The sequence below is a fragment of the Tubulanus polymorphus genome, chromosome 2 (genome assembly GCF_964204645.1).
Source record: "Tubulanus polymorphus chromosome 2, tnTubPoly1.2, whole genome shotgun sequence".
NCBI classification, from domain to species: Eukaryota; Metazoa; Nemertea; class Palaeonemertea; order Tubulaniformes; family Tubulanidae; genus Tubulanus; species Tubulanus polymorphus.
The window spans coordinates 21498514-21525718 of NC_134026.1; the positions used below are offsets into that span (position 1 = coordinate 21498514).

The 27205-nt window shown below is 38.4% G+C and overlaps 1 protein-coding gene across 4 annotated transcripts; it reads left to right on the forward strand.

Moving 5' to 3' along the window:
* Positions 1–245: 245 nt before the first annotated feature.
* Positions 246–25828, forward strand: LOC141899933 (clathrin heavy chain 1). Of its 4 annotated transcripts, XM_074786564.1 has the most exons (31): positions 246–551; positions 3250–3457; positions 3914–4063; positions 6213–6331; positions 6797–6829; positions 9037–9312; positions 9786–9959; positions 10547–10744; positions 11054–11347; positions 11511–11693; positions 12157–12294; positions 12418–12582; positions 13109–13126; positions 14365–14545; positions 14869–15032; positions 15440–15565; positions 15641–15783; positions 15861–15983; positions 16465–16576; positions 16676–16798; positions 17965–18110; positions 18271–18454; positions 18841–19033; positions 19290–19447; positions 19912–20076; positions 20581–20737; positions 20938–21056; positions 21200–21763; positions 22089–22310; positions 22810–22885; positions 22967–25828. In XM_074786564.1, the coding sequence occupies exons 1-31, from the start codon at positions 510–512 to the stop codon at positions 23101–23103; spliced, it is 5091 nt and encodes a 1696-aa protein (XP_074642665.1). In that variant the 5' UTR covers positions 246–509; the 3' UTR covers positions 23104–25828. The 4 variants fall into 4 exon arrangements, with proteins under 4 accessions (XP_074642665.1, XP_074642667.1, XP_074642666.1 ...); XM_074786566.1 differs by lacking the exon at positions 6797–6829 and having other exon boundaries at positions 247–551; XM_074786565.1 differs by lacking the exon at positions 13109–13126 and having other exon boundaries at positions 248–551.
* Positions 25829–27205: the final 1377 nt, after the last annotated feature.

Below are 27205 nucleotides of genomic sequence, written 5' to 3' on the forward strand. Positions count from 1 at the left end.
GCTATCCGAATATGATGATGTTAAGTCAACGAAAACACATTTTAAGTATTGTGAATGATTAATTGACAAACTAATTAAGTTTGATTGACAACCGGCCACGTTTTAGTGTTATGTCATTCCAGGAAATTATCGGAAAATGACGTAGCGCCGGATCGATAACGATGACGTAGATAAGCTGAATTTCTGGTCCGATGTTGTAGTTCCTACGACGCATTTCCGACTTCTCAAAATCATCATCGGAATCACGATTACATGTGTTAGAAAATCGCGTTTTAACATAAAAGACGACGTTATTGGCATTCAACGGATAGATTAGAGTCGATTTTTGAGACTGAATATTGCGTAGTGATTTTAGCTGCGCTACTTGCCACTCTTCTCACCGGTGGCCGCCATTTTACAGTATTTGGTGGTTGAAATCGAGTAGTTTTGCCACCGGTACGTCCACATTAAATGTCCTAATCGTCGACGAGTTATTTATCGAAGACGAGGAACACGTAAAGAACACGAGCATGGCACAATTCCTGCCGATACGATTTCAGGAACATCTACAGGTCAGTCCAAAAATTACACGACATGATGAATTTTTACACACGCCCCAAAATGGCCGACCGACCGAGTTGACAATTCTTGTCGACTTGTCATGGGTAATTTTGCTAGTTCAGTCCACGCCCGGGCACATGTATCATTAAAGTCAGTATTAAGAAATTAGCCAGCATGCGAAACACTGATATTTGAAAGCTTGTAAGTATGGATTGCTGGCCTTGAAGTTGGGAAACGAATATCGAAATGAAATCCATCTTCTTTTGCCTTGACACCATTGAATTTAGGTGATTAAGTTTTAACTGGCTATTGGTGAATCAATCTGTGTACACAATATTGATGGTTGACAATCTAAGCAATCTACATCTGTGTTTCTTCATTGATCTGCGTTCTTTTATTTTCCAAAATCTAAGCAATGCTGTCAAAAATGAAAGTACAGTTCAACTGTCAATGTCAATGACTTGCATTTTGATTATGACAGTGTACTTATGCAGTTGTCTTAATATTTAAGAGTACTGTGTGTCACCCCCAAAGATTTTTTTCAAAACTTTTATTGCTCGGTAAATGCTTGCATAATGCAGAAAAACCCTGCTCTGGAGACTTAGCTGAGGTCTGAGATCATCACCGTTAAAATTGCATATTTACAAAGCCTAGTATGGGGTTCCACATGGTTTGCAGGAGATAATTTTCAATATTATGCGAGCGTATTGAAGGTTAACAATCATTATTAGATGAAAATAAAAATTTCATGAGAATTCATAATTTGTATATTTAAGCAGATTCGTTACTGAACAAATTGACACATAATTCAGGCAGGTCCACAAATTGTTCATGAAATTGTGTCGCGCTTAAGAGTTTTAACGGTTTTAAGTTAAAAAGGTCTAGTCTACTATCAGAACAAGCTACCTTGAACTGAACTGGATGATATTTCGTTCATAAGAATATCTCTGATTTCCATTTTTCTCCCATTGGTCGGGCGTAAGTCAAATGCTTATCACGTGTAAAGAATGAATGAGCATTCTAAAATCTGTTGTATATGACATGAATATGCATATTTTAGTAATGTCTCAGGTGTCACACTGGTGAATAGTTAGCTAGCTAGACACATGCATAATTGATAAGCAGTAAGTGGCACGATGGTATTTCAGTATTGCCGGTCTTAGTGGCCTATTTCTACATTTGGTCTGGACGTATATTCGGAACCTATTCATGAAGTACTGCTGTAGTATATTGATGGGGAGTGGTGGTGGTTGTTATCGAACTTGGCAGATTTGACTGAACTGTACCAGTAGTAGTGTCACTAAAAGTGGCTTGCTTACACCCAACTGATGCCCCGCTACTCGGAATGGAAAATTTACTGATAATTAATCATAGGGCCTATCATTTGGGAGATATGAATCTTATTATAGTGTCTGGGGCATTAATACGGTACAAAGGAAATCTTGGATTTGGTACTAGATTACCAATTATTCATTACTAGCAAGCTAATCACCGATCCATAATATATATTTTAAGCCCGAACTTAAATCTTTGATCGATTTGTTTTATAACGCTCATTTAATATGTATGAAATCTAAGTGACAGACTCCTAGTCACAGTCGATGATTTTGAAATCGCATAATCAAGAAAACAACGTTTTTGGAAGAAGAAAGCTCGTCTTCTGTTGGTGTCAAAATACATGAAAATCTCACCCAAAATATTGTCTGTGATTAAAAAAAATGACAATTTACAGTCGAATGAATGATAATGTAGGTACCTATAAATCAAAATCGTTTTCTGTTTTTTTCGCAGTAGCCTAAAGTATATGATTCGAAATTTTCATTCATAGAACTTGTTGACTATACTGTTCAAATTTCATGTTATCGAATGGACATTAAATGTGTCGGGCTAATATGTGTCGGAACTTGTTCTCGCTGCATCCGATATTTGTCATCGGTCGGATAGTGTTAAAATGAATTCATGTTCGCTCATGATAGACTGATGAGATGACTAATGCTTCATAATCACCGTCTTAAGCCTCTTTATTGATCGCTAGTATTGATTGGAATTGAAGGTCAATGCGCCTCTCGGTTACGCGTATATATCCGGCCATACATTGAAACCCCAGCGCGCAGTAAAATACTGCGTAACGTATTTAATCTCTGTATTTATGATCGCAGATTAAAAATTGATATTTTGTTTTAAGCGGAATCGAATCCACTTAGCGTTTGTTAGGCCGAGATGATTGTGTGTATAAATCGATTGTGGTAATTTGATACAATCTCCATCGTGCACCATTTCCCCCCAGTCCTGATTGTGCAAATCATGTTTATTTGAATAATACATTGTTATCGCGCTTAGTACGTCAACGTTGCGAAAAATTGAAACTCATGCGGAAGAAAAGAAAATGGCTATGTAATTTTTGTGATATATACAGTGGAACTGTTAATACGAATCTTGTGGGCAAAAGTGAAATTGTCGCAATAAACGGGTTACGTATCATCCAAAGCTTGACTAATATAAATATTTTAGCAGGGATGTGCTGCAAATCATCGTAATAAACGGGTATTGTCTTAAGCAGAATCGTAATGACGAGGTTCAACTGTATATGATCTTACATTGGTTGGAATTTGAATTGTAACTTGTGTCGTAACAATGATCCAGTTTCCTAAATCTATTCTAGTTATGCTATTGTTCATGTTATTGCAATTGTTTACTTAAACGTTTCAGCTTCAAAATGTTGGAATTAATGCTGCAAACATCGGGTTCAGCACTCTTACCATGGAGTCTGACAAATTCATCTGCATTCGAGAAAAAGTCGGCGAAACTGCGCAGGTCGTCATCATCGACATGTCGGACACGTCGAACCCGATCAGGCGACCGATTTCTGCCGATTCGGCCATCATGAATCCAGCCAGCAAGGTTATCGCTTTAAAAGGTAAGCATATATACGGAGAATGCTGCTAGCCACTTGTGTTTTCGTAGCAAGGCTTACATGGGCTTGGCACGGACTGGTCTTGAATCTGATCTATGACTTCGACCAGGACCAGTGATTCCCACTGAAATGAATAAATCTCAATTTGATCGGAAATATTCTATATTATAAGAATATTTTTTTTTGATATTTTTGCTTCTGTTTAGTCTAAAAAATTGAATGCTTAAATTCTGAGATAATGATTTTCCAGCGAAATATGGTGCGATGTTTGAAATAGATTTGATTTCAGATAGATAGATAGATTTTTGTTGTCCACGAAAAATATTTGCATTGACAAAATTAGTTTCAATAGTTAGAGCACGATATTGCTGTACTGGTTTGTTGGTTTGTCTTTTCAGTTTTTGTTCTCTTACTATCTTTTCAGCGAGTGATGTGTTGTGTTTTCTTCTTTTTTTTCAGCTGGCAAAACTTTGCAAATATTCAACATCGAAATGAAAAGCAAAATGAAGGCGCACACGATGACCGACGACGTGACGTTTTGGAAATGGATTTCGGTGAACACGGTCGCGCTCGTAACCGATAACGCCGTTTACCATTGGAGCATGGAAGGTAGCGTATATCTCTTCTTATTTTTAAAACATTTTAACCCGAGTTATCCGTTCTTTAACTGCGTCATCAGAGCCGTCGGAAGGAATTTTTCAGTGGCGAGGCTTATGTCTGAAGGGTGGTCTGGGGGCCCTCCCCTAGAAAAATTTTGAAAATTCAATCGCCGGAGATGCATTTTGGGGCCATTTCACGGTCTCATTCACAGAAGCATGAGAAGTCGTGAGCCAACCACCTAGTACAGAGAACGACAAGCTGCTATGCGGTACAGCGTGCTTTTGAAAAAAATTTTATTATGCAAAAAAGTGGAGCGGCTTTGGCCGCCCCTGTTCCGACGGCCCTGGTCATTTATCATTGTTGAAACGCTACTCTATCATTTTGTATCATTGGTCCATTTATAACAGTCGGCTTGTTTTCCGACTTCAAATGCTTTTTCTCGAGCACAAAAAAGATATATCGATAAAATCATTATTAGGGATTGCCGCTTTTCAGCCCGCATAACAGTTATTTTTTTGTATTTGAATTTTTCGCATAAATGAGATCTTATGTGCAACGCTGCGCCATTTTTGTGGGATTTCGGATAAATTCGAAACGCTGTCTAACATTGCTTTGTTTTATTCATGACTACAGATAAAGGTATGAAGTTCGCATCTCTATTTTCGTTCTACTGGACATGGGAAAGGCTATTAGTATTCTATAACACTTTTTGAAAAATCTTTGGACAATTGAAGTAACCGGTAATTCGTCTCTATGATAACAGTGCTGTCCAAATTTGGGTATTTTAAGCATTCAAAAATGTCTTAACACATAAATTCACATTCAGAGGTTGAGATCTTTCATAAGCCTATATCGAATCCAAAAATTGTATAACATTGATATTGCAAACAGCTTTTAAGATATGCCACCCTCAATGATTCATTTACCTCCCCTGGAAAAATGATTTGGACAGCAGTGTTGATTAGTTTGAATCGGGTATTTTTGAATTGTTGCGCGATTCTGAGTGGTTGTTTCGATTGTTAGATGTCTCTAAATGAAAATTCGAACGAATATAACTCCATCCGTTGATTCGTGAAGACCAATCTTCATGAATTACTGTACACAGTTGGTTTTATAGTCAGTAACTAATTCGAAGGTCGAAATGAACATTGATTTTCGATGGAAATTGTGTTTTGGTGGTGGCTGCCTTTCTCCTGATACTACCAGTCAGCGGGAGCTGGTTTGTCTGTAGCATGACCTGAATTAACTGTGCATATTATAATCAATAATGAAACCGGTGGCGATATAGAGTTATCGGTTTGTTTTCAGTTGGTAACGGTAGTTTTTAAGTTGATATCGAATACGATAACAGGTCACCGAATAATGTTATGATATTATTTGTGACAGGTCTTGATCGGTGCCGGGCTTTTGATAATAAAGATCCATTTAGTATTTTTGCTAAAAAATCCGTTTTTTTTTAAACCATCATGAACGATGTCAAATGTACATTTCAAATGACGGTCGGTGATTGGTGAATTAAACCCGTTCTATGAATTCCCTGGCATCATTGCATGCGTTCATTCGATTGAGGTCTGTTATGATATATACTCCCGTTAGTTTATCGTGCGGTTGGCACCTCTGGTAATATTTTTCTAATGTATGACGATAATAATATAACGGCAATTGGCTGAAAATGTATTATATAATGATACGATATCATGTGAGAAGCATGCTGCGTTGGCAAACAACCAAAGCTTGTGCGTCTGATTTTTGCAGGTGTACGAGCTCTGAAACATCAATCTTCTATCGTGTTCTACCACTTCTCGTTTTGAAAATCCCTCGAAAAAAAATGACCTTAATGCGCCTTCAAATTTGATGACACAGTAGATAGTGTCAAATGTATTCTAGGCATAGCATTTTGGTATTTTTTTGTCACTTGCCCACCAAGAAGTACAAACCTCGGCTCTCAATCTAGAGTAATAAATTGCTCAGAGACGTTTTTTCACGTTCCAATTCTATAAAAATATTTCACCTAGTAATCATGACATATCCCTTCATCTCATTCTTTTATCATCCACTTCGCTCTATTTTATTTCCACATACAGCGACACTGATCTCTCCTTTATCTTATCGATCGAGTTAATGAAATGAATCCATTATTTCTTGAAAATGTTTGTAGGCGATTCTCAGCCGTTGAAGGTATTCGATCGGCACTCGAGTCTGTCCGGATGTCAAATCATCAACTATCGTACGGACCCCAGCCAACAGTGGCTTCTACTGATCGGCATTTCTGCTCAGGTAAGTAAAGATCTACGATGACCCGATCCACGAAAAAAAAAAATAATTCAAAAATAAACTAGAAATCCGCTATTCATTCGCTGAAAATTAAACCAGAATTTACGAAGGTTGTTGTAGCGAACATACGTAGAGAACATAGTTGAGATATCTATAGGCCTATTATAGGTTTGATCTAAAATCCATGAAGGCTGGTCTTTATGAATTTTTGGTTTTATGTCATTTCAATATATATATATATATATATATCGGCTTTTGCTTGACGGAGTGTAGCCTAAGAAGCATGCTATCTTTTCGTGATATTTTACTTATCGGCTTTGAAAGACGGCGGCACGAAAATGCAACTGGAGAAAATTGTCTACCCGAATATTTTTCTCGAAAGTACACTCATGAAAATTGACGCGAATGTTTTTTTTAGTGTAGTGCGTGTAGTATATACAATTTTGAAATGTTTTTACTTGCATAAAGGAAGCCAACCTTGAACCTGCATCCCACGTCAAAGTAAGTAAAACGAAATTAACGACGAAGCGATTGCGAAAAAATCTCGATCACCGCGGATGAATTAATCAATATTATATTCTATCACCAAATATAACGACGACCCCTCTCCGAACCTTCGCTGCTTTTCTTTATTATCGTGAGACTTATTTTAAGCGACGTACATACGTTATTATCGGGGAAGTATACCGCATAGATGCATATGATACTACATATATATGTATATTTATATATAAAACATGTATATATTAGAAATTCATATTTTAAGATGCCTCGATTATTGTCTACACTTTCGCTTGATATCGTTTGAATTGAACATTTATTTAATCTCTCCGTCTGGACTGTAGAACATTATATTGTTACTTGGTGGAGACGGCTCTGTCTGGACTGTAGAACACATTATATTGTTACTTGGTAGAGACGGATTCAACGTCCTTGAAATGCGTCCCGGCTGCTTAGATTGTGTGTAGGAATTTGTGAAAGATGTTAGATAGTGCGTGCTAGTTGTATCGAAACAGTAACTTAGCCCTTCGATAAATGTTAGCAGTACGAAAGAAATCCACTGTTGAAAAACCTCGTTGAATTTAAGTTGTATAAGATGAAAATGTATATACCCAACCTTTCGCATGACATTGACAGCTCTCTTGCTGTGTTTTTGGTCCATACCAGTGATGTGAATGCTTACACTACTAACCGGACCAATTCAGTTGATCTTAACTGGCTTAGCTTTGAGTTCAGTGTGGCGTGATTTTTGACAACTCTATAAATAAAATTAAACCAATTTTGCAATCCTACCGTTCTAATTGATGTTCGGTTTCATGAATCATTGACCGTAGAGATAAAGATGTTTGCGATAACTATGGCTATTTAGACCCCTTGATGATGCCAATACCTTTGGAATTGATTTCACTTTTGAAGAAATTTGTTTGCGATGATTTTCATTTTTAATGTGTTTGGATCTCTATATATTTTGTGTTATTTATCCTTTGTGTGTGCTGTCGATTTTTATTTTTGATTCTACTCATTTACGCTTTACGTTATATTTTAAATACCACGCCAACGTAATCATCATCGTATAAATCAGTTAATTCCCTATCGTATTTCTATATGCATGAAAAAATGTTACAAATAAAACATTTTCAATTCGCTGATATTTATGAGAACATTAAATTGAAAAAAAAATGAATGTTGTCAGCTGGCCATTTTCCCCATCGTTGTTAGGCTGTTTATTTTGATAATACGGTCTACGTAGACTTCATAAGGTCAGGTAGACAATTTTCTCATGTCCAGTGGCATAACAGTCCTGTTCAAACACAAAGTCAATTGCGGAGAAGAGTGCTTTATTCGTGGTGAAATATCTCCTTCCTTCACTTGAAATTAAATAGTTGTAATATGTGATATAAAAATTCGAGATTAGGCTTGCGTGATGAAGTAGACTCTTCCCTTTTGTAAATTCTGACAACAACAACCAGAAAATCATGCTAGATTTTAAGTCTTTGACATCATGAATGAATTCTGTGGAAGGAAATTCATCCATTGAAGTGGGCACGAAGAGTATACTATCTATTCTAAAAAAAGATTGACATTGTTATAATCTTAGATTTAAAGTGCTGTTCAGTATTTCAACAGATTAATCCATTAGAATTATTATTTAAGATAACAACTATTATTAACAAACTTAGATGTTTTTTTTTTCTTGTTTCTAACAATCACGTGCTTGGAGTGCTATAATGTCTCTTTATCGCTTCATCGCATGTTTGTTTAGTGCAACTAGATTAATAAGAGTGGATTTAATGTTACCCGGATAGAGAGAACGTAAAGAGTATAATGTCATTATCTTATATAAAGTAATGGGGAATCAAATAAACAATAACGATATGGGATTAGGGTCAATACTGGGTTAGTTCTTAATCTAAAGTGTTAAAATTGTAAATGTTACTGATCATAGCAAATAAATGTCGAAATATTTATCGTATTGGAAAAAATCGGGAACCGGTTCCATAGTTCAGACTTAAGTCCAAAGTAATCTTAAGACTGGTCTTAAGTTGTTGAATTGGCTATATTACTAAGATGGTCTTACCGGTCTTAAGTCTAAGCCATGAGAGTATGGAACCGGCCCCTGGATTTCAGGGGTGTGCCTGTCTATAGAACTAAGCCCGAATGATCCGACAATTTCAAGCTGAACATCTTTGTTAATTCTCTCTTTGTAGCAAAATCGAGTGGTCGGTGCAATGCAGTTATACTCGGTCGAACGCAAGGTCAGCCAGCCGATCGAAGGCCACGCGGCCGCGTTCACGTCGTTCAAACTGGAGGGCAATACGAGCCCGTCGACATTGTTCTGTTTCGCCGTGCGCGGCGCGCAGGGCGGCAAACTGCACGTGATCGAAGTCGGAACGCCGGCCCAGGGCAACAACCCGTACCCGAAGAAGGCCGTCGACGTGTTCTTTCCGCCGGAAGCCCAAAACGATTTCCCCGTGGCCATGCAGGTACGTGAACGCCGAAACTAGTCAGACTCTAATCTGGTTCAATATAAACAAACAAATTGATCGCACTTATAGGATAGATTGGGTAAAAATCCTGAGGTGGGTTTTATAGTTGATATCAACTTCAACCTAGTCATTAACTCAACCGAAAATGGATTTGAGTCAGCCCTTGGGTTTAGATTTGAACTTATTTAATTAGATAAAAACCCATTCATATTGTACGCACGCATTCAGCCACTTCCAATTCCTATGTACAAATGGATAAGTGGAGGGGGGTTGAAAATATGCGAAGATTGCCAGTTTTGAAGACTGGTATTTACTTTAACCTAAGGGGGTTATCTCAATTCATTTTCAATTGAGTTAACCCCTGGTTGAAGTTAATGCCAGTCTATTAAACCGGGCCCTGGAAAACGTGCACGATAATCTGGAAACTAGTTTGGTCTTGTATGTTTAGTCGTGTAATTAACATTATTCAGATAAGTCCGAAACACGACGTTATATTCCTGATCACGAAGTACGGTTACATACATCTCTACGATATCGAAAGCGGTACTTGTATCTACATGAATCGAATCAGCGGAGATACTATATTCGTCACCGCCGAGCACGAAGCGACATCCGGCATTATCGGTGTCAACAGGAAAGGCCAGGTAAAGAAATATCATTTTTCGGCTGAGATCGATGGTAAAGAAATATCATTGTTCGGCTGAGATCGATGGTAAAGAAATATCATTTTTCGGCTGAGATCGATGGTAAAGAAATATCATTTTTCAGCTGAGATCGATGTGTTCTTGAACAGGGTATCCACGAATCCTCGATTCCTTTAAAGCTTGCTTTCTAAAGCTTTCTCTCTAAAGCAGATAATGCTTTCAAAGGTGCTAGAAACTCCTTCAACTTGATTTGAGTGAAATGCCAGAAACCCCTTCAAAAATCCTTCAATTTTGAGAAATGGGCAATAAGAAATTTATTGTCTAGTTTGTAGTTGTACAGTAGACTACGCCTAAAATGGGACGCAAGATTTTTTTTTTTTTACCAAACTTGCAAAATTGAAAGTTACAAGTTTAAGTTGTGTATAGGGTAAAAAATTTGCCTTCAAAATCACCGAAATAATGGTTTCCGATTTAGGCGGAGTGTATTGTAAAAATGTAGGGACCCTGTTGAAGCTCGCTTCAATTAGGTCACAACCTGTATTGTTCTATTCGAATCAAGAAGTTTGATGGCGATTGTATTATTTCAGGTGTTGTCCGTGTGCGTCGAAGAGGAGAACATCATACCATATATAACAAATACGCTACAGAACCCGGACCTAGCCCTACGTATGGCATCCAGGAACAACCTACCCGGAGCTGAAGACTTGTTTGTCAGAAAATTCAACAACTTGTTCCAAAATGGCCAGTACAGCGAGGCCGCGAAGGTCGCTGCCGGTGCCCCGAAAGTAAATAGTGATTTTGTATCATCGTGTGATAGTCAAGTTTCTAGATCCAAAAAAATTAGATTATTTTACTGAGGTTGATCCTTCTTTGACATAAGATAAAGATTGAGGTTAATCCTTAAAAATTGAGGTCAACTTAAACATAGGGTATGTGTGAAAAAACCATGGATTTTTAGGTCAAAATAGTGGTCGACTAATACACAGTCTATGATTTGTGGTATAGATTAATTACTGCTTGTATCGCATCATCTGTTTTGGGTGATAAGGTGTATTTCTACTGATGTATAATGTCGGTTATGGTGAAACTTTCAGGGCATTTTAAGGACACCGCAGACAATTCAACGGTTCCAACAAGTTCCCGCCCAACCGGGTCAGACATCCCCGTTGCTTCAATTCTTCGGCATACTTCTCGATCAGGGCCAGTTAAACAAGTACGAATCATTGGAACTATGTCGTCCTGTTCTGCAACAGGGACGAAAACAGCTTCTTGAGAAATGGCTGAAAGAAGATAAGCTGGAATGCAGCGAAGAGCTCGGCGATTTGGTCAAACAAGCTGATCCAACTCTAGCATTGTCCGTTTACCTTCGCGCTAATGTTCCAAATAAGGTATGTTGCGGTATGATTGGCCAATAATATGATTGGCCACAAAAAGGTATAAATCTTTAACCTCAAAGTTAGAACAGAAATTTGGAAATATTGGTTTTAGTTTTAAGGTCTAAGGAATACGTTTAATGAAATTTTTGCTTTAACTTGTTCCTCCTTTTCATAGGTTATCCAATGTTTTGCGGAAACTGGACAGTTCCAGAAGATCGTCTTGTACGCTAAGAAGGTCGGCTTTACCCCAGACTACATCTTCTTACTGAGGAACATCATGCGCATAAATCCTGAACAGGGTACGCAGTTCGCGCAGATGTTGGTACAAGATGATGAACCATTAGCCGATATCAATCAGGTATGCAATTAACTGGAAAGACCAGGATCTGGTTCCACAGTCGCGAGTTAGAGTAAACTTAAGTTGAAATTAGTTCATTTTCAATCAAATCTCAACTCAAAACTGGAACTGGGTCCTGTATAACTACAATCTCTGGAGTTTCCAAGCTTTAAGTGTAACCAAATTAGTTTCTAATACAAGAACTTAGGATTCATAACAATACTGAAGCCAGAATTGCCTTAGGTTTAAAGCGTTGTAGTTAAATTGTTGTGCTTATTGTAACTTGCTGTAGTAATGAATAAATGATATTTACCTCCAAAAAAGGTACTACTCATTAACTAAATAAACTAAATTAATTAAATCTGGGGTCAGTTCCTCAAAGGTTGTAAGCCATTTCTTATTCATCTGGAGGACTATATAGCAGGTCTGACTGGGGACAGTAATTTACTGGTTGTTTTGTTAATTTTGAAATGATCCCTTGTAGATCGTAGATGTGTTCATGGAATCTAACATGGTACAGCAGTGCACTTCTTTCTTGCTCGACGCCTTGAAGAACAACCGACCAGCCGAAGGACCATTACAAACCAGACTTCTCGAAATGAACTTGATGTCAGCTCCTCAGGTATGCATTTATTGATTACTTGTTTAATATGAAACTAACTTTGAGTATAACTTCGTAACGTGGTTCTAGGTCCAGTAGTCTACTCATATATAACTCTCTTATTTTGGAAATGTTATTTTACAGGTTGCTGATGCAATTCTTGGTAATCAGATGTTCACTCATTACGACCGCGCTCACATCGCTGCGCTGTGCGAGAAATCGGGATTGTTGCAGCGCGCTCTCGAGCACTACACCGATCTTTACGACATCAAGCGAGCCGTCGTTCACACACACCTCCTCAACCCGGAGGTAATTATCGAATATTCACTTGCATTACGACGTTCATGTCTTTGAGAAAAAATAAAGAGTTTAATGCATCTTCGGCGCAATACGTTCCCGGAACCTCTGATGTGACTTTTGGGTTAGGGTTTGATGACATCGCATTGTTGTCTTCGAACAGCGCTCCGGTATTTTAACTAACGTCTTTATACGAAAGCTGGAGTTGAATACAGTGTGGAGTGAAATCTTTTGGCCAGTATCTCGATACCTTCCCAATTTTTCCAGTTCAAATACTGTTGATCAATTGGCAGCAGTGCTGCTGCATTAAGAATATAAAGCCTAACATGGTCGCGTAATTTCACAGCTTATTTTGATTAATTCCGCGAGGTCTTCGAAAATGAGACGGTCGTGTTGTAAATCTTGCTTTGTGTCTACGGCATCTACTGTCTATTAACGACTGATTCTTTTTCTGTTAAATATCTAATCTAATCGTCCCTGGTGCAGTTGTTTGTGCTGCGAGTCTCTCTTCTATACGAATATTTGTTCGTCGTTTTAGATGGGAGCTACGGCTGAGGTAATATCATTTAACAGCGGAAAGTGGTTCATTCATTCTTCCTCAGCTCAACATGAAAATCATTTCATCATAAGCATGTTTGTTCTGGATATATTCATATTGTATATTATTATTGATTTTTATTATTATTTTATTATTATTATCATTATTATGGTTACTTGAAGATTTTTGTAGGATTTCACTACTAATTAGTTACTAATATGTCGTAGATGAATTTTTTGGAAGAAAAAAAAGCGCTTACATAATGCTAGAAGCCTGACAAATTGAATCTTGCAAATAAGAAATTGTTGTAGCCTCTATATTTGGTTCATAAGTGTGATTTACTATTCATAATCATAGTTTAAGTAAAGCATTCTATATCCCAGATATCTATGTATAGGTAGCAGGCATATTTAGTACTTCAGTTCGATGGAAAACTGCTTCATTCTTACATTATTCCTATATTTTTGGTGGATTTCATTTTTTCCATTCAATTGAAACAAAAAAAAAATTTGATTTCGAAATACTTTTTTGGATGAATTTCTTCGCGCACATTCGCCGCCACCAACACCCCCTATCACCAAAGTTCTGCTGTGTATTGAATTGCAGTTGCGACGTTTTTCGGATTTGTTCGTTGATGAAACGTTTTTACTTCTCGGAGTTCGTTACTAATTAGTGCATATGTCTCGGTGTTCTAGCTGTTTTTAGCCTTTCACTCCTTCCATTTTGAGTGACAGCGTTATATCTTTTAATTCTCTTAACTAATTTATTAATTAATTAAATCACGTGCCGTTCGGTCTCTTGACTCGTCGAGTTTTTGTCTCCTGGCATTCATGCTTGTTGCTCGTATTATGCAATGGCCTGTGCTGGCCTCCGACGAAGATGTTCGGCGTTTCGCCTGGCTTTGAATTATACCCGACTGAAAGAAACTCGCTGTTTTTCACTAGTTGCTTTTATCCTTGAAAAAAATACATAAACGAAAAAGAATGTTGAATAAAGAATATGACTAGTTTTCTGGGCTGGGTTTCATAGATGTGGAAGAAAAAGAGTCCCTGGGAATATTTTGAAATTTGTCAGTTATGACCATGGTTTCTCATTGTTACTATGGTGGTTGTTACCCAGATTTAGGAGTTATCCCTAGGGATAACTTTGTTACACAGTCTATGAACCCGGGCCCTGGTTATTTGTGAAAATATTCAATTGCTAAAAACTTTTGCTAAATGGACCGATTAGAGATATGTTCTGCGTTTATTTTTCAGTGGTTGGTGAATTACTTCGGTTCGTTGTCCGTTGAAGATTCGCTGGAATGTCTGAAAGCGATGTTACAAGCGAACATCCGTCAGAATCTTCAAGTCTGCGTACAAATCGCTACCAAATACCACGAGCAACTCGGAACCACGGCGTTGACGGAGATCTTCGAATCGTTCAAGAGTTACGAAGGTAAATAATGTTTGTTTTATATCTCTTATATGTTGAAGGCTGCTTAATGCTGATTATTCGAGAGAGAGATAAAAGAGATTTGCAAATTCAAAATATTTTGTTTCGTAATAACGCCAAGAATAGACCGATCTGGATGAGTCAGTTATCTTTAGATTTTACCTTCTCTGAAGTGGGAAAAATCATTCATGACGTTATCTATTGTTGATTGTTCGTAGTTTAGCGCATTAGACGACAATCGACGCTTGCTACGAATAGAATTCTCAATTGTTCAATTGACTTTTCCCCTGTTATAATACATTTCATCATCTTGTCTTCCATTGTAGGATTGTTCTATTTCCTCGGCTCGATCGTGAATTTCAGTCAAGACTCCGAGGTGCACTTCAAGTACATCCAGGCCGCGTGCAAAACCGGACAAATCAAAGAAGTCGAACGAATTTGCCGTGAAAGCAACTGCTACGACCCGCAACGAGTCAAGAATTTCTTAAAGGTTTGAAAAAAAAGCGATGGCTACCTTCGAGAATAAAACCAGAGCTGCCAAATGTGTCTGATATTCAGTATTTCGTTACTATTCCATCTCTAGAAATATTCATTTGATTTGCTTGATGCGAACAGAAATGAGAAAGATGTTACTGAGGGTCTTACACTCTTGATTACTGGTCAATTTGAACACTTTCTTTCATATTTCAATGAAATGTTCATAAAAAAGATTCAATTTGTTACTGATAGCGCTTTTCAGAGCTTGGCAGCTCTGCAAAATGATAATGACTTCTTTTAACTGATGTGATTCAAATCATTGGTGTATGCAGCCAGATCTTTTCTGGAAGGAACTAGAAATTTATTACTGTTGTTCAGAAATGTGCTACATTTTTAAGGTTGGATCAATTTATTTTACAGGAAGCAAAGTTGACCGATCAGCTGCCATTGATCATCGTTTGTGACCGTTTCGATTTCGTACACGACCTGGTCCTGTATCTGTATCGCAACAACTTACAAAAATACATTGAGATCTACGTACAGAAGGTAAGTTATTGCCTCCGAATTGGTTATCGGCACTTCTTAAGTTATCATTTCTAAATCCGTGAACTGTTATTGTAGGTAAATCCTTCGCGTCTGCCAGTGGTTATTGGCGGACTGCTCGACGTCGACTGCACGGAGGACGTCATCAAACAGTTGATCATGGTCGTCAAAGGACAATTCAGCACCGACGAATTGGTGGCCGAGGTCGAGAAGAGGAACAGGTAGGCGCAACGAATCAGTCAAAAGCGGTCGATACTTATTTTCCGTACCAATAACTGACCGATCGGTTTGATTACAGATTAAAGCTATTACTGCCATGGCTCGAAACTCGCATACACGAAGGTGTCAACGAGCCAGCTACTCACAACGCATTGGCGAAAATTTACATCGACAGTAACAACAACCCAGAGAGATTCTTGAGGTTGGTGAATATTCTTTGATTGATTAACGGTGTTCCCATGTGTCTTACTCGTAAATATACAGTTTAAGTCCTTTAAAATGCCATTATTGAACGAATGGAAAACATGGCGTCATAGTAAATGGTATTTTCACTGAATTTGAGATCGAGCAAATTCGTTAAGTGAGCCGTGAGAAATCCCACAATAACAAAGCCAAAATTGAAAAATTCAGAATGATTGTATTTGAGGAGCGACGGTTCGGCTAACAACTGTTAGCCATCATCAGGAGTACCAATTTTGGCTTTGTTATTGTGGGATTTCTCTCGTCATCATCATACACAGATATTGTGTATCTTCTCGTCTAATTGTTACGTGAGCGATCGAGTCAGTGGCATTCAAAAGGATGGCGTTATAACGGACTTCAACTGTATTTCAATAATTAACTGAAGCTCGGCAGTTCTTTTTATGAGAGATTTTAATGTAGTCTTCAACGTCGCGTTTCAGAGAGAACGTTTATTACGACAGTAAAGTGGTCGGTAAATATTGCGAAAAACGAGATCCCCACCTCGCATGCGTCGCCTATGAAAGAGGACAGTGCGATCTAGAGCTTATCAACGTAGGTTTATTCAAATTCTCGTGATAAGAATTTCGATTCCTTCATCACGATGAATCTGTACATTTTATGAGCGCGTCCGTTTTGTATTTGTGTATTCAGGTGTGCAATGAAAATTCCCTTTTCAAAAGCGAGGCGCGATATTTAGTGAAAAGAAGAGACGCCGATCTGTGGGCGCAGGTTCTCAAGGAAGAAAACGAATACAGGAGACAGTTGATCGACCAGGTTTGTGTTGAAACCCTTGATTTCTTATAACCTGATATGTTTTATTATTATCAGTGAAATCAAACAACTGATATATTTCGGGGGAAAACTGATGGAACATTGCTTAATTCTTTGAGTTTAGATGATGGTTGAAAAAAATTCCCTGTGTATAATCAATGCTACATGTACTTATCTCTGTGGGTGAACCTATCTGAACTTCTGGTTCTTTCTGTGTTATCGTTAACCCTTGATTTCATAGAAATTGTTTGCCCTAAATGAAATTGATTCTTAGACAAATACATGTTCTCTTATCGTGAGCATGTGTTTCGCAGGTTATCAAACAACTGATATATTCCGGGAAAAAACTTATGGAACGTTGATTTATTCTTGGCAGATTTGATGATGGTTGGAAAAAGGCCATTGTGTCAATACTACATGTACTTAGCTCAGTGGGTGAACCAATCTGAACTTTTGGTTCTATCTGTGTTATAGTTAACCATTGATTTCATAGAAATTGTTTGCCCTAAATGAAATTGATCCTTAGACAAATACATGCTTTCTTATCGTGAGCATGTGTTTCGCAGGTTATCAAACACCGAAATATTGCAGAAAAAAAACTGATGAAACATGGCTTCTTATTCTTTGACAGTTTTGATAAAACACCCGATATATTATTACTATAGTTAATACGCTCTGCGGGTGAACCAATTTGAACTTTTGGTTCTTTCTGTGTAATCGTTAAACCTTGATTTCATAGAAATTGTTTGCCCAAAATTTAGTTGATCCTTAGACAAATACATGTTCTCTTATCGTGAGCATGTGTTTCGCAGGTTATCAAACAAACGATATATTCCGGGAAAAAACTGATGGAACGTTGATTTATTCTTGGCAGTTTTGATAATGGTTGAAAAAAGTCCATTGTGTCAATACTACATGTACTTAGCTCAGTGGGTGAACCAATCTGAACTTTTGGTTCTTTCTGTGTTATCGTTAACCCTTGATTTCATAGAAATTGTTTGCCCTAAATTAGTTGATCCTTAGACAAATACATGTTCTCTTATCGTGAGCATGTGTTTCGCAGGTTATCAAACACCGAAATATTGCGGGGGGAAAAATTGATGAAACCGGTGGATTATTCTTCGACAGTTTTGATAATGGTTTCGATTTCTGGTGTGTTTTTCGTATAGGTCGTTCAAACCGCTCTGTCAGAAACCCAGGATCCTGAAGATATATCGGTCACTGTGAAAGCCTTCATGACGGCCGATTTACCGAATGAACTTATCGAACTGTTGGAGAAAATCGTCCTCGAGAATTCTGTGTTCAGTGATCACAGGTCAGTCTAATTAATAAATCTTAAATCTGATTCATATATCTTAAATCTTTGTCTGTGGCTATCATTCAATGATTCGGTTGAGTTTCAAGCATTAATACTAATTTCATTTGACAACCTTGAACAGTTATGGATTGATATATTGTATTTCGGACTATTGCAGGAACTTGCAAAATCTCCTGATTTTGACCGCGATTAAGGCCGATCGTACGCGCGTTATGGAGTACATCAATCGTTTGGATAACTACGACGCCCCTGATATCGCTAACATCGCTATCAGCAGTCAACTGTACGAGGAGGCGTTCGCCATATTTAGAAAATTCGAAGTCAATACTTCGGCCATACAGGTAAGCTGATCACCAAAATAGTTTTCAATTGTTATGATAATAATCATTAAACATTACGCGAAACGATGCTGAATGTTTAAAACAGGGATGAAAATCTTCCGACCATAGACGGATTTCCGACCTTTTCTAACATTTTCTTAACTCCTGAGAACAGTGTAAATCACCTAAATTGCGGGCGTCACATCGGAGCGCTCCGTAGTTAGGAGTGCTCCTTAAGACGGTTTTCGGCAGTTGTTAGCACAACTGTAGAGTCGGAGAAACCAATATGGCGTCTCATTCAAAAAGCGGCTCCAATTCAGGCCCAAACTATTAACATTTTGACCAAAAGGAAGTAAGTTTTTTGGCTAAAAGTTACTGATTTTTGTTCCCCAAAAAATCCTTTTCAGGTTTTGATCGAGCACGTCAGTAATTTGGACCGAGCGTATGAATTCGCCGAACGCTGTAACGAGCCGGCCGTCTGGTCACAGTTAGCTCGCGCTCAGCTCAGTCAGAGCCTCGTCAAAGAGGCGATCGACTCGTACATAAAAGCTGATGATCCGTCGCAGTACATGGAAGTCGTAGATGTAGCCGGCAAAAATAGTAAGTTGTTGGAATTAACGGTACCGGTAGTTCGGTCGGGGCCTGGTAGGTGAATAGCGACGCCTAGAATTTTATTCGTGGATGATATGATATGGGTTCATCGTCAAAAAAAGTTTCGAGAATGTAATCCGCCTAAGATACCCTTAAGATATTTTGCACTTATTGAGACATAGATTCTTAAAAGGTTTACCATCTTTTTGATTCATGTTCTGGCCTAGTTTTCCAAATTCTTAAATGCGACAAATTATAATTTCAGATAATTGGGAGGATCTAGTCAAATATCTCCAGATGGCCAGAAAGAAGGCTCGCGAGACGTTCATCGAAACTGAATTGATCTTCGCGTATGCAAAAACTAATCGTCTAGCCGACCTGGAAGAGTTCATTTCCGGACCAAATCATGCAAATATTACACAGGTTCGTTCTGAGAATTATCTCTGTGGTGATGATAATGAGTAGAAATGTACTCTGAAGTCAAAAGTGCAGATGCGTATATCACCATTAGATCCATGTTGTTACAATATAAATAGAATCCCTCCGTAATAACGAAAAATGATTTAAAGTTCGACCGGAAATGTTTCCTTGAGCTAGTTGTTTATTCAACGTTTCGACAATATCCTAATAGTCATCTTCAGGGGCCAGTTGCACAGTCGTGACTTAAGTCCAGAAGTGGTCTTAAATCTTAAGACTGGTCCTAAGTTGTTAGATTGGCTATAGAACTAGATTTAGTCTTAGGCTGGTCTTAAGTCTAAGCCATGACTACGCAACCGCCCCCAGGAATACTGATAGTCTAAGTTGAAGTCAAATTTAACGTGCAACTGCGGAATGGTTAACTCGATTATTTACTGGACAAATTGTTGACAATTGTTGATGTTTAACAGGTCGCCGACCGGTGTTTCGACAAGAAAATGTACGACGCCGCTAAATTGCTTTACAACAACGTGTCGAACTTCGCTCGTCTGGCGATCACGTTGGTACATCTAGGAGAATACCAGGGAGCCGTCGACGGCGCGCGCAAGGCTAACAGTACGAAAACGTGGAAAGAGGTACGTACATAAATCTATAGAGTTTCAGAAAGTATTAGATGGTAACGCAGAGCTTCCAACACTGATTATCAGGGACAAAAATGGTCTTTCCCCTGATAATGGATTACTTAGTGAAAACGAATGGTTGTTCAATGCACCTGAAGCATGTTTTGTGTTCGCTGTTAAGGACAGCTTCTTATTTGCTTATTTTGTTCATGACAATGTCCTGAGGCGTCGCCGAATCTGAAATTCTATAGTTTTCGAATGAAATTAAATTGATATATATATACATGTGTAGAAATATTTGCCCATTGATGCACAGAGATATCGTCACAGCTGATGATATTAAATCAAAGACAAGACTTTGACTCACTTTTATGATATTAATTCAAAGACAAGACTCTGACTCACTTCCATGAATGTCAAAACCAAATGGATAGAATATTGATAAGACAGACTTACAGTTCGGATAGTATTGATAATCATCATAATAATCATTGTATCGTTTTCGATTGATATATTTAGGTGTGTTTCGCTTGCGTTGACAATGAAGAATTCAGACTGGCTCAGATGTGCGGTCTCCACATCGTTGTACACGCCGATGAGCTGGAAGAACTGATTAACTACTATCAAGACCGCGGATTCTTTGAGGAGCTTATTTCCCTATTAGAGGCGGCCCTAGGTACGTTTCATCAACCCTTTCTGTCGGAATTATCGGAATCACTCGCGACCTATTAAATGATTTTCAGAAAAACTGCAATAGATTTGTTGTTAGTTGATTGAGTTCAGATTTTATATTTATGATTATCAAGTGTTAAATGTTTTTAAATGTAATTTGCTATTTGCCTAGCTTATCAAGTGTTCTCTTTGTTTCATTTACAGGCTTGGAACGTGCTCACATGGGTATGTTCACGGAATTAGCCATACTTTATTCGAAATATAAACCTGAAAAAATGCGAGAGCACTTAGAATTGTTTTGGTCAAGGGTTAACATTCCAAAGGTAATTCAGATGCTTTTCAAGTCTTATTTCTCTGTATGCATTCCCAGAAAAAAAATCGATGAAATCTCGACAAATATAGCAATGAACTGAACAACTTGAGTTGTAGATCTTAATGTTATTTTACTATTGGTCTGTGTGTTTAGGTATTGCGTGCCGCTGAACAGGCTCATTTGTGGGCAGAGCTCGTATTCCTGTATGACAAGTACGAAGAGTTTGACAACGCGATAATCACGATGATGAACCATCCAACCGACGCGTGGCGCGAGAACCATTTCAAGGACATAATCACCAAAGTCGCCAATATCGAGCTGTATTACAAGGCGTTGCAGTTCTACATGGACTACAAACCGTTGTTGTTAAACGACCTGCTACTCGTGTTAACGCCGCGCATGGACCACACCCGTGCGGTGACGTTCTTCCTGAAAACGAATAACATACCGCTGGTGAAGCCGTACCTGCGATCGGTGCAGAACAATAATAACAAAGCGATCAATGAGGCGTTGAACAACTTGCTCATTGAAGAAGAGGACTATCAGGGTCTGCGCGCGTCGATCGACGCGTTCGACAACTTCGACAACATCAGCCTCGCGCAGCGCATGGAGAAACACGAGCTCATCGAATTCCGCAGGATCGCCGCGTACCTGTACCGCGGCAACAACCGATGGAAGCAATCGGTCGACCTCTGCAAAAAAGATCGCCTTTTCAAAGTAAGAATACTGTACTGGGTAAATTCTTCATGAAAAACCAGTTTGTGCATTCATGGAAATTTTCCATTCAGTAGGTGCTTGAAAAATGTTTTAGTTTTATGGGCATAGTCCTGTCAAAGGATTATCTGGGCATTTACTTGGGTCTACTGATGAGGAAATAGGATATTGTTATGGGTTTACGAGACTGGACAAATAGTCTTAAATTGGGATTAGTCCATTTGAGTAAAATGTCCTTATTTAAAAGTTGAAATCTTGCATCTTCACTGGGAATTTAAACAGTGTCTTCAAGTCAATAAACTATATTGTGTATTTGTTTGTTTTCTAGGATGCCATGCAGTACGCGTGTGAATCGAGAAACACTGAGATTGCTGAAGAACTGCTCGCCTGGTTCTTGGACCAGAAGAACATGGAATGTTTCGCGGCCTGTCTCTTCGCTTGTTACGACTTGCTACGACCCGACGTCATTTTGGAACTCGCTTGGAGGCATAATATCATGGACTTCGCCATGCCTTACATGATTCAAGTATTGAGAGAATATACTACGAAGGTGAGTTGTGAAATTTGATAGAAACCTTTTCACTACAGGTTCTATCTACTTTAAGTTGGATCGACCCTTGAGGTGGATTTGGGGTGGCCATTTACCTGGAAATCAGAAATCAGGGGGTGGAGGAATTTTCTTTTCAAAAAAGACTGGGAATAAATAGGAAAATTTGTTGAGAATGCTAGATAGCATGTAAAATCCAGCAGTTTCCGTCTATGTCTTGCGTATTTGACTGTGTTACTTGATCAGGTTCTTGGCCAGGTTCTTGGCAGAGAACCGGGGAATAGTTGACGGAAAAAGGATGTCAAATAAAAGTGGCCACCCTGGAATTTAAAGCTGATGTGTTAAAGTACCCACTGAGTTCTCAATAACAAAGATCTTGAGAGAGAAATGGACTGACATAAACTAATATCTAGATTCATCAAAATATTATCCTAAAAGTGTGAATCACGTAACTGGCTTCAACAAACTTGTGATTTCTTTATCGAATATTCGTTGAATTCAGGTTGACAAATTAGAACAAGCGGAGTCGATGAGAAGTGAAGAGGAACAAAAAGCTGAAGAGAAACCCTTAGTACTGAGTGAGTTTTCTGAACAGTCATTGACAAGAAAAACGAAATCGCGTAACGAATGGTTAAACATGTTACGAATTTAAATTGTAGATGAGCCACAGTTGATGCTGACAGCTGGACCCGCGTACGCGGCGCCACCCGCTGCTGGATACCCGGGACCCGGTGCAGCCGGATATCCAGGCGCCGGATACCCGCCGAACATGGGATACGGCAATCCGCCGATGTAATGACCATGTACGCGTTAGCGTGTCACCAACTCTCAAAAGACTATTTTGTTGACTGGACACGACGACTCGATTGTCAGAAAGTGCCGCCGCGCTCGTTGGTTAGTCTCAGGGATTTCTCTGTCGTGCTTGCTGTCGTCGAGAACGGAAGATCGCAGTGCTGCTGCTGCTGCTGTGTCCGAAACGGTATTCATGCGTCGAAATTCATCATGAGCGTCATCTTCATCGAAGCCCTCCATCACCATCACCACCACCGCAGTTAATTATTATATTCATACATACACACACACCACGAACTATGTGCTTAAAAACGTTGTCAAAGCCCGGCTGCTAACGAAAGGGCTTTAACTTAAACCACCTTAAAACGGTAGATCGGTTATTTAAATCATGACTGCGCCACTCAGTGCAGGAGTTGCCCGTGGTTGTTAGTTGAAAAATAAGCTCCCCATGTTCGATCATTCTATTGCGGAGTTGTTGATCGACAACTGTGGAACGCTATGCGTTAAGCACTGCGAAATTGCTGATAATGTTTATATCTCTTAACAGAAAAGCTTGATCTATTATCGTGCTCTCCTCTGCCACTAGTCAATTTGATTTTTCCGAGCTCTTCGACTATGCTCTATGATTCGATTGCCATCTCGCGTGGCACCACTTTCTGATAATCCTCGCTGCGTAATATCTGCGAAATCATTCCTTATATAGCATTATACAATACGATACGATACCCCCAGCGCATTAGTGTTTCAATTTACGCCCTCCTTCCTTACTATACGTTATCCACCACACCCCTTCCTATATTATTAGAATGATGTGCTAGAATTAATCCTTGTTAAACGCACCCGTATCTAAAAATCACTTGCAAGTCCATTCAAAGGTACTCGGCATTCTCTGCACTAGATCCATGTGTACACCGTGCGATAGATTCCGAGTTCGGTTTCTTTGGGTTTAATGGAAAAAGTATACGGTCGAATTCCCGTACGCGAAAGGGATTTGAAGTTCTGCGCTCCTGGTCCACTAGGGTAGGCACTCGCAGCACGGCTGAGTCTCGGTGCCACGGGCCAAAGATCGTTGGCGAATAGAATTCGAGGAGAACCGGGTGCACTTATTAATAATGACGAAAGTATAGAAACATGTTTATCTCGCGTATAAATCTAACCAGTAATTTCTGATAGTAATCATCGTCATATTCAAACTACGTATCGCATAACGACATTTAATTCTCTATTGATAGATAAAAATAGATAGACAATTTAAACACACATCGATGATCACCATCATCTAGTATTAGTTACTACCGGGAGACAGTAGCCGCAATAATTTTCATCGTGTCATGTTTTGTGTGGATGTGAGTATAGTAGAGAGAAATCCCAAGATTGCGAACGAAACGGAACGAAACGTTTTATCGCTAACTCGGCGATAGCCCGCGCGAGTCTCGACCGGAGAAGTCGATTTGATTTTCGAAAAAAAAAATTGTTCCATAGCGACGAATGCCGTTAAACAAACAACTGGCTTCTCTCGGTCATACGCTACCGAACCAACATTTTTCTTTGCCGTCGGTCATTTATTATTATTGATAAGGTTATTATTATTATTATTATTATTATTATTATTATTATTATAAATACATATCTGTTTATATGAGAAATGTGTATGTACAGAAATGGCTGAGATTTTTCCGTAATATTGTTGTCGTTTTTTGAGAGTGCTTGTATTTCACGATGTTCTCATTTTTGTTTCGCCCCGCGAAGTCGGTTCGGCCGAGACCGCGCTCGATTAACGCCTTTGAATTTTATCCCCTTTAGCCGCCGCTGCGGTAACTTCTAACATAGAACGAATTAAGAATTGAAGATAGATTCGCAGTTATAATCGTTACTTCGTGTGGACGGGTTTGTTGATAAATATCGATGCATATATATTTGTCTGTGTACACGGAACGTTTTAGATTACGATGTTTGTAAATGTGAATGGTTGTACAAAAAGATAATGAATAGATGATACTGCATGCCTTCACCTTTGTAGATTCGATTTAGGAAAAATAATTTTTGATTCGGTGAATATTCGGCAATTGAAAAATTCATCGAAGACGGCTTCATTGTAAAAAGCGAAAACCAAATATTCGATTTGTGTATTATATAGTAGGTTAAGTTATACTATGATAAGAAGAAAGTTTTTCCGTTGACCGTTTGGTGCGAATAAAAATGAACGCGCATTTCCCCCTTGTTAAGCTGAAGAAAACTGAAACGAGATTTTTTTGTTCGTTTCACGATGGTTAGTTGGTTTATTATTTATGTCCGTGTGTCTATAGTTGGTCCTAGCTTCGTAGTAATGAATAATACGATGAGCAGATGATGAATGAAAAAAAAAACGGGAAGAAATTTCGTCGGAAACTTGGAATCTTACCGTACCTGCCTATCTCGTATAAGAGAAAATCTCGATTATATAATATACTATTGTTTAAGGTGTTTATTATTAAGAAAAAAACAACTCTGTAATAGATCCTATATGTAAAATAATAATATGGCCGCGTTAGTGTGTTCATTATAAAGTTATATATATATATAGATATATATATATATATGGCCAGGTCCACACTAAAAATCGTATATATAAATAAAAAATGAAATACAAGTCTTATTAGAACAAACGATTGTAGTGAAAGTATATAATAATAATAATATATGTACAAAATAATAATCGACGGGTTTAAATAAAGGCCTGTGTGATTAAATATGTCTTCGTTCTTCGTGTTTTTGTCCGGTGAGGTCATTTCATGAGGATTCAACTCTACCCTTCTGGTACGTGTTAATTGATGAGCCCATGTGTTTGATAAGTCCTCTGTTCATGTTCAGGCATTCGAAACTGGTGGCATCGGAAATGCATCATAAAGCAGGAAATGGTTAAGAGTTTTCTGGAGGAGGACCTACAAACCCACCCTCTCCGCTGGTTTTGCTACCCTATTCAGTTGGCCTTGGATCTACCCCTGGCCTTTGTTCAAACCTCCCAGCACTGCAGGCCGAGCTTTTTGGGGGATAGTTCTCAAGTTTCAAGAGAAAGGACACTTATTCACTGTGAAAATGGACATTTTCCAATTGAAAAAGGACTGATCGTAAATAAATCATTTGAGAATGGATTGATTTTCATTTAAAAAAGAAAAAACGAAAATTGTCTCCAAATTTTGGAAACCTTTACCCTAATTTTTTGCCAATGACTTTTTAAGAGCAATTTGATAATCTTATGGGGTTCATTCCCTATTGTTGGTTCATTGGAGGCTTTACTCATTGCTATCAAAATAAAATATGTTTCGTATTCCTCGTTTATAGGAGTATATATTCAGTGATGATCACTACTGACTAGATCATTTTTAAAGTGCTGTAGGTTTGTTATCAGTTGCCATTATTACAAAACAAATCAATGGAAACAAAAGATTTTTGTTTGGTTTCTGGTTGCTGATAGCGATGGAAAAAGCGATTCTCTCATCATGACCCGATAATAGCACCACGACTTAAAAACCGCAGACGGATATCTAGTACTGGAATAAACCAGCCCTTTGTTGGTTTGCTATCAGTTGGCATCCACCTTCCTGGCATGAGTCAGACGAAGACCGAGCTAATTTTCTGAGGAAAATGAGCTCAAACTGTTACTACTGGTCACGAAAACTCTAAAAAATTGAATAAGTTCCAAAATATCCCTAAAAAACGATTTCGTTTTTTTAAAAATGATTTAGCGGCTTAGAAAGAAATAGTTTTGGTATCAATTACAGATTTTTAAACGTTTAATTGGCCTAAATAATTTGTCTTCCTTTTGGGAGACCTGTGTCTTTTTAAGTGGGTAAATAGGCCAGGTGTCTTCAGCACCGGCAAAGTGACAGTAACTATTTACTAGGTTAAAAAGTTATGTTTACATTTGGTGAAAATTGATATTTGAATGCCAAAACAATAAACCCCTGTAAATCGCTCGAGAAAACTTGAGACTATGCCATGTTCAGCGTATAGGGGTTTGTAGCTAGTGTTTGGCTAATTAGTGACAGCGTGGATTACGGTTATCTGCCCTAAACCTTTCACACACTAATTGACCCCGTTGAGTAAACAGTTTCTCATATCTACTC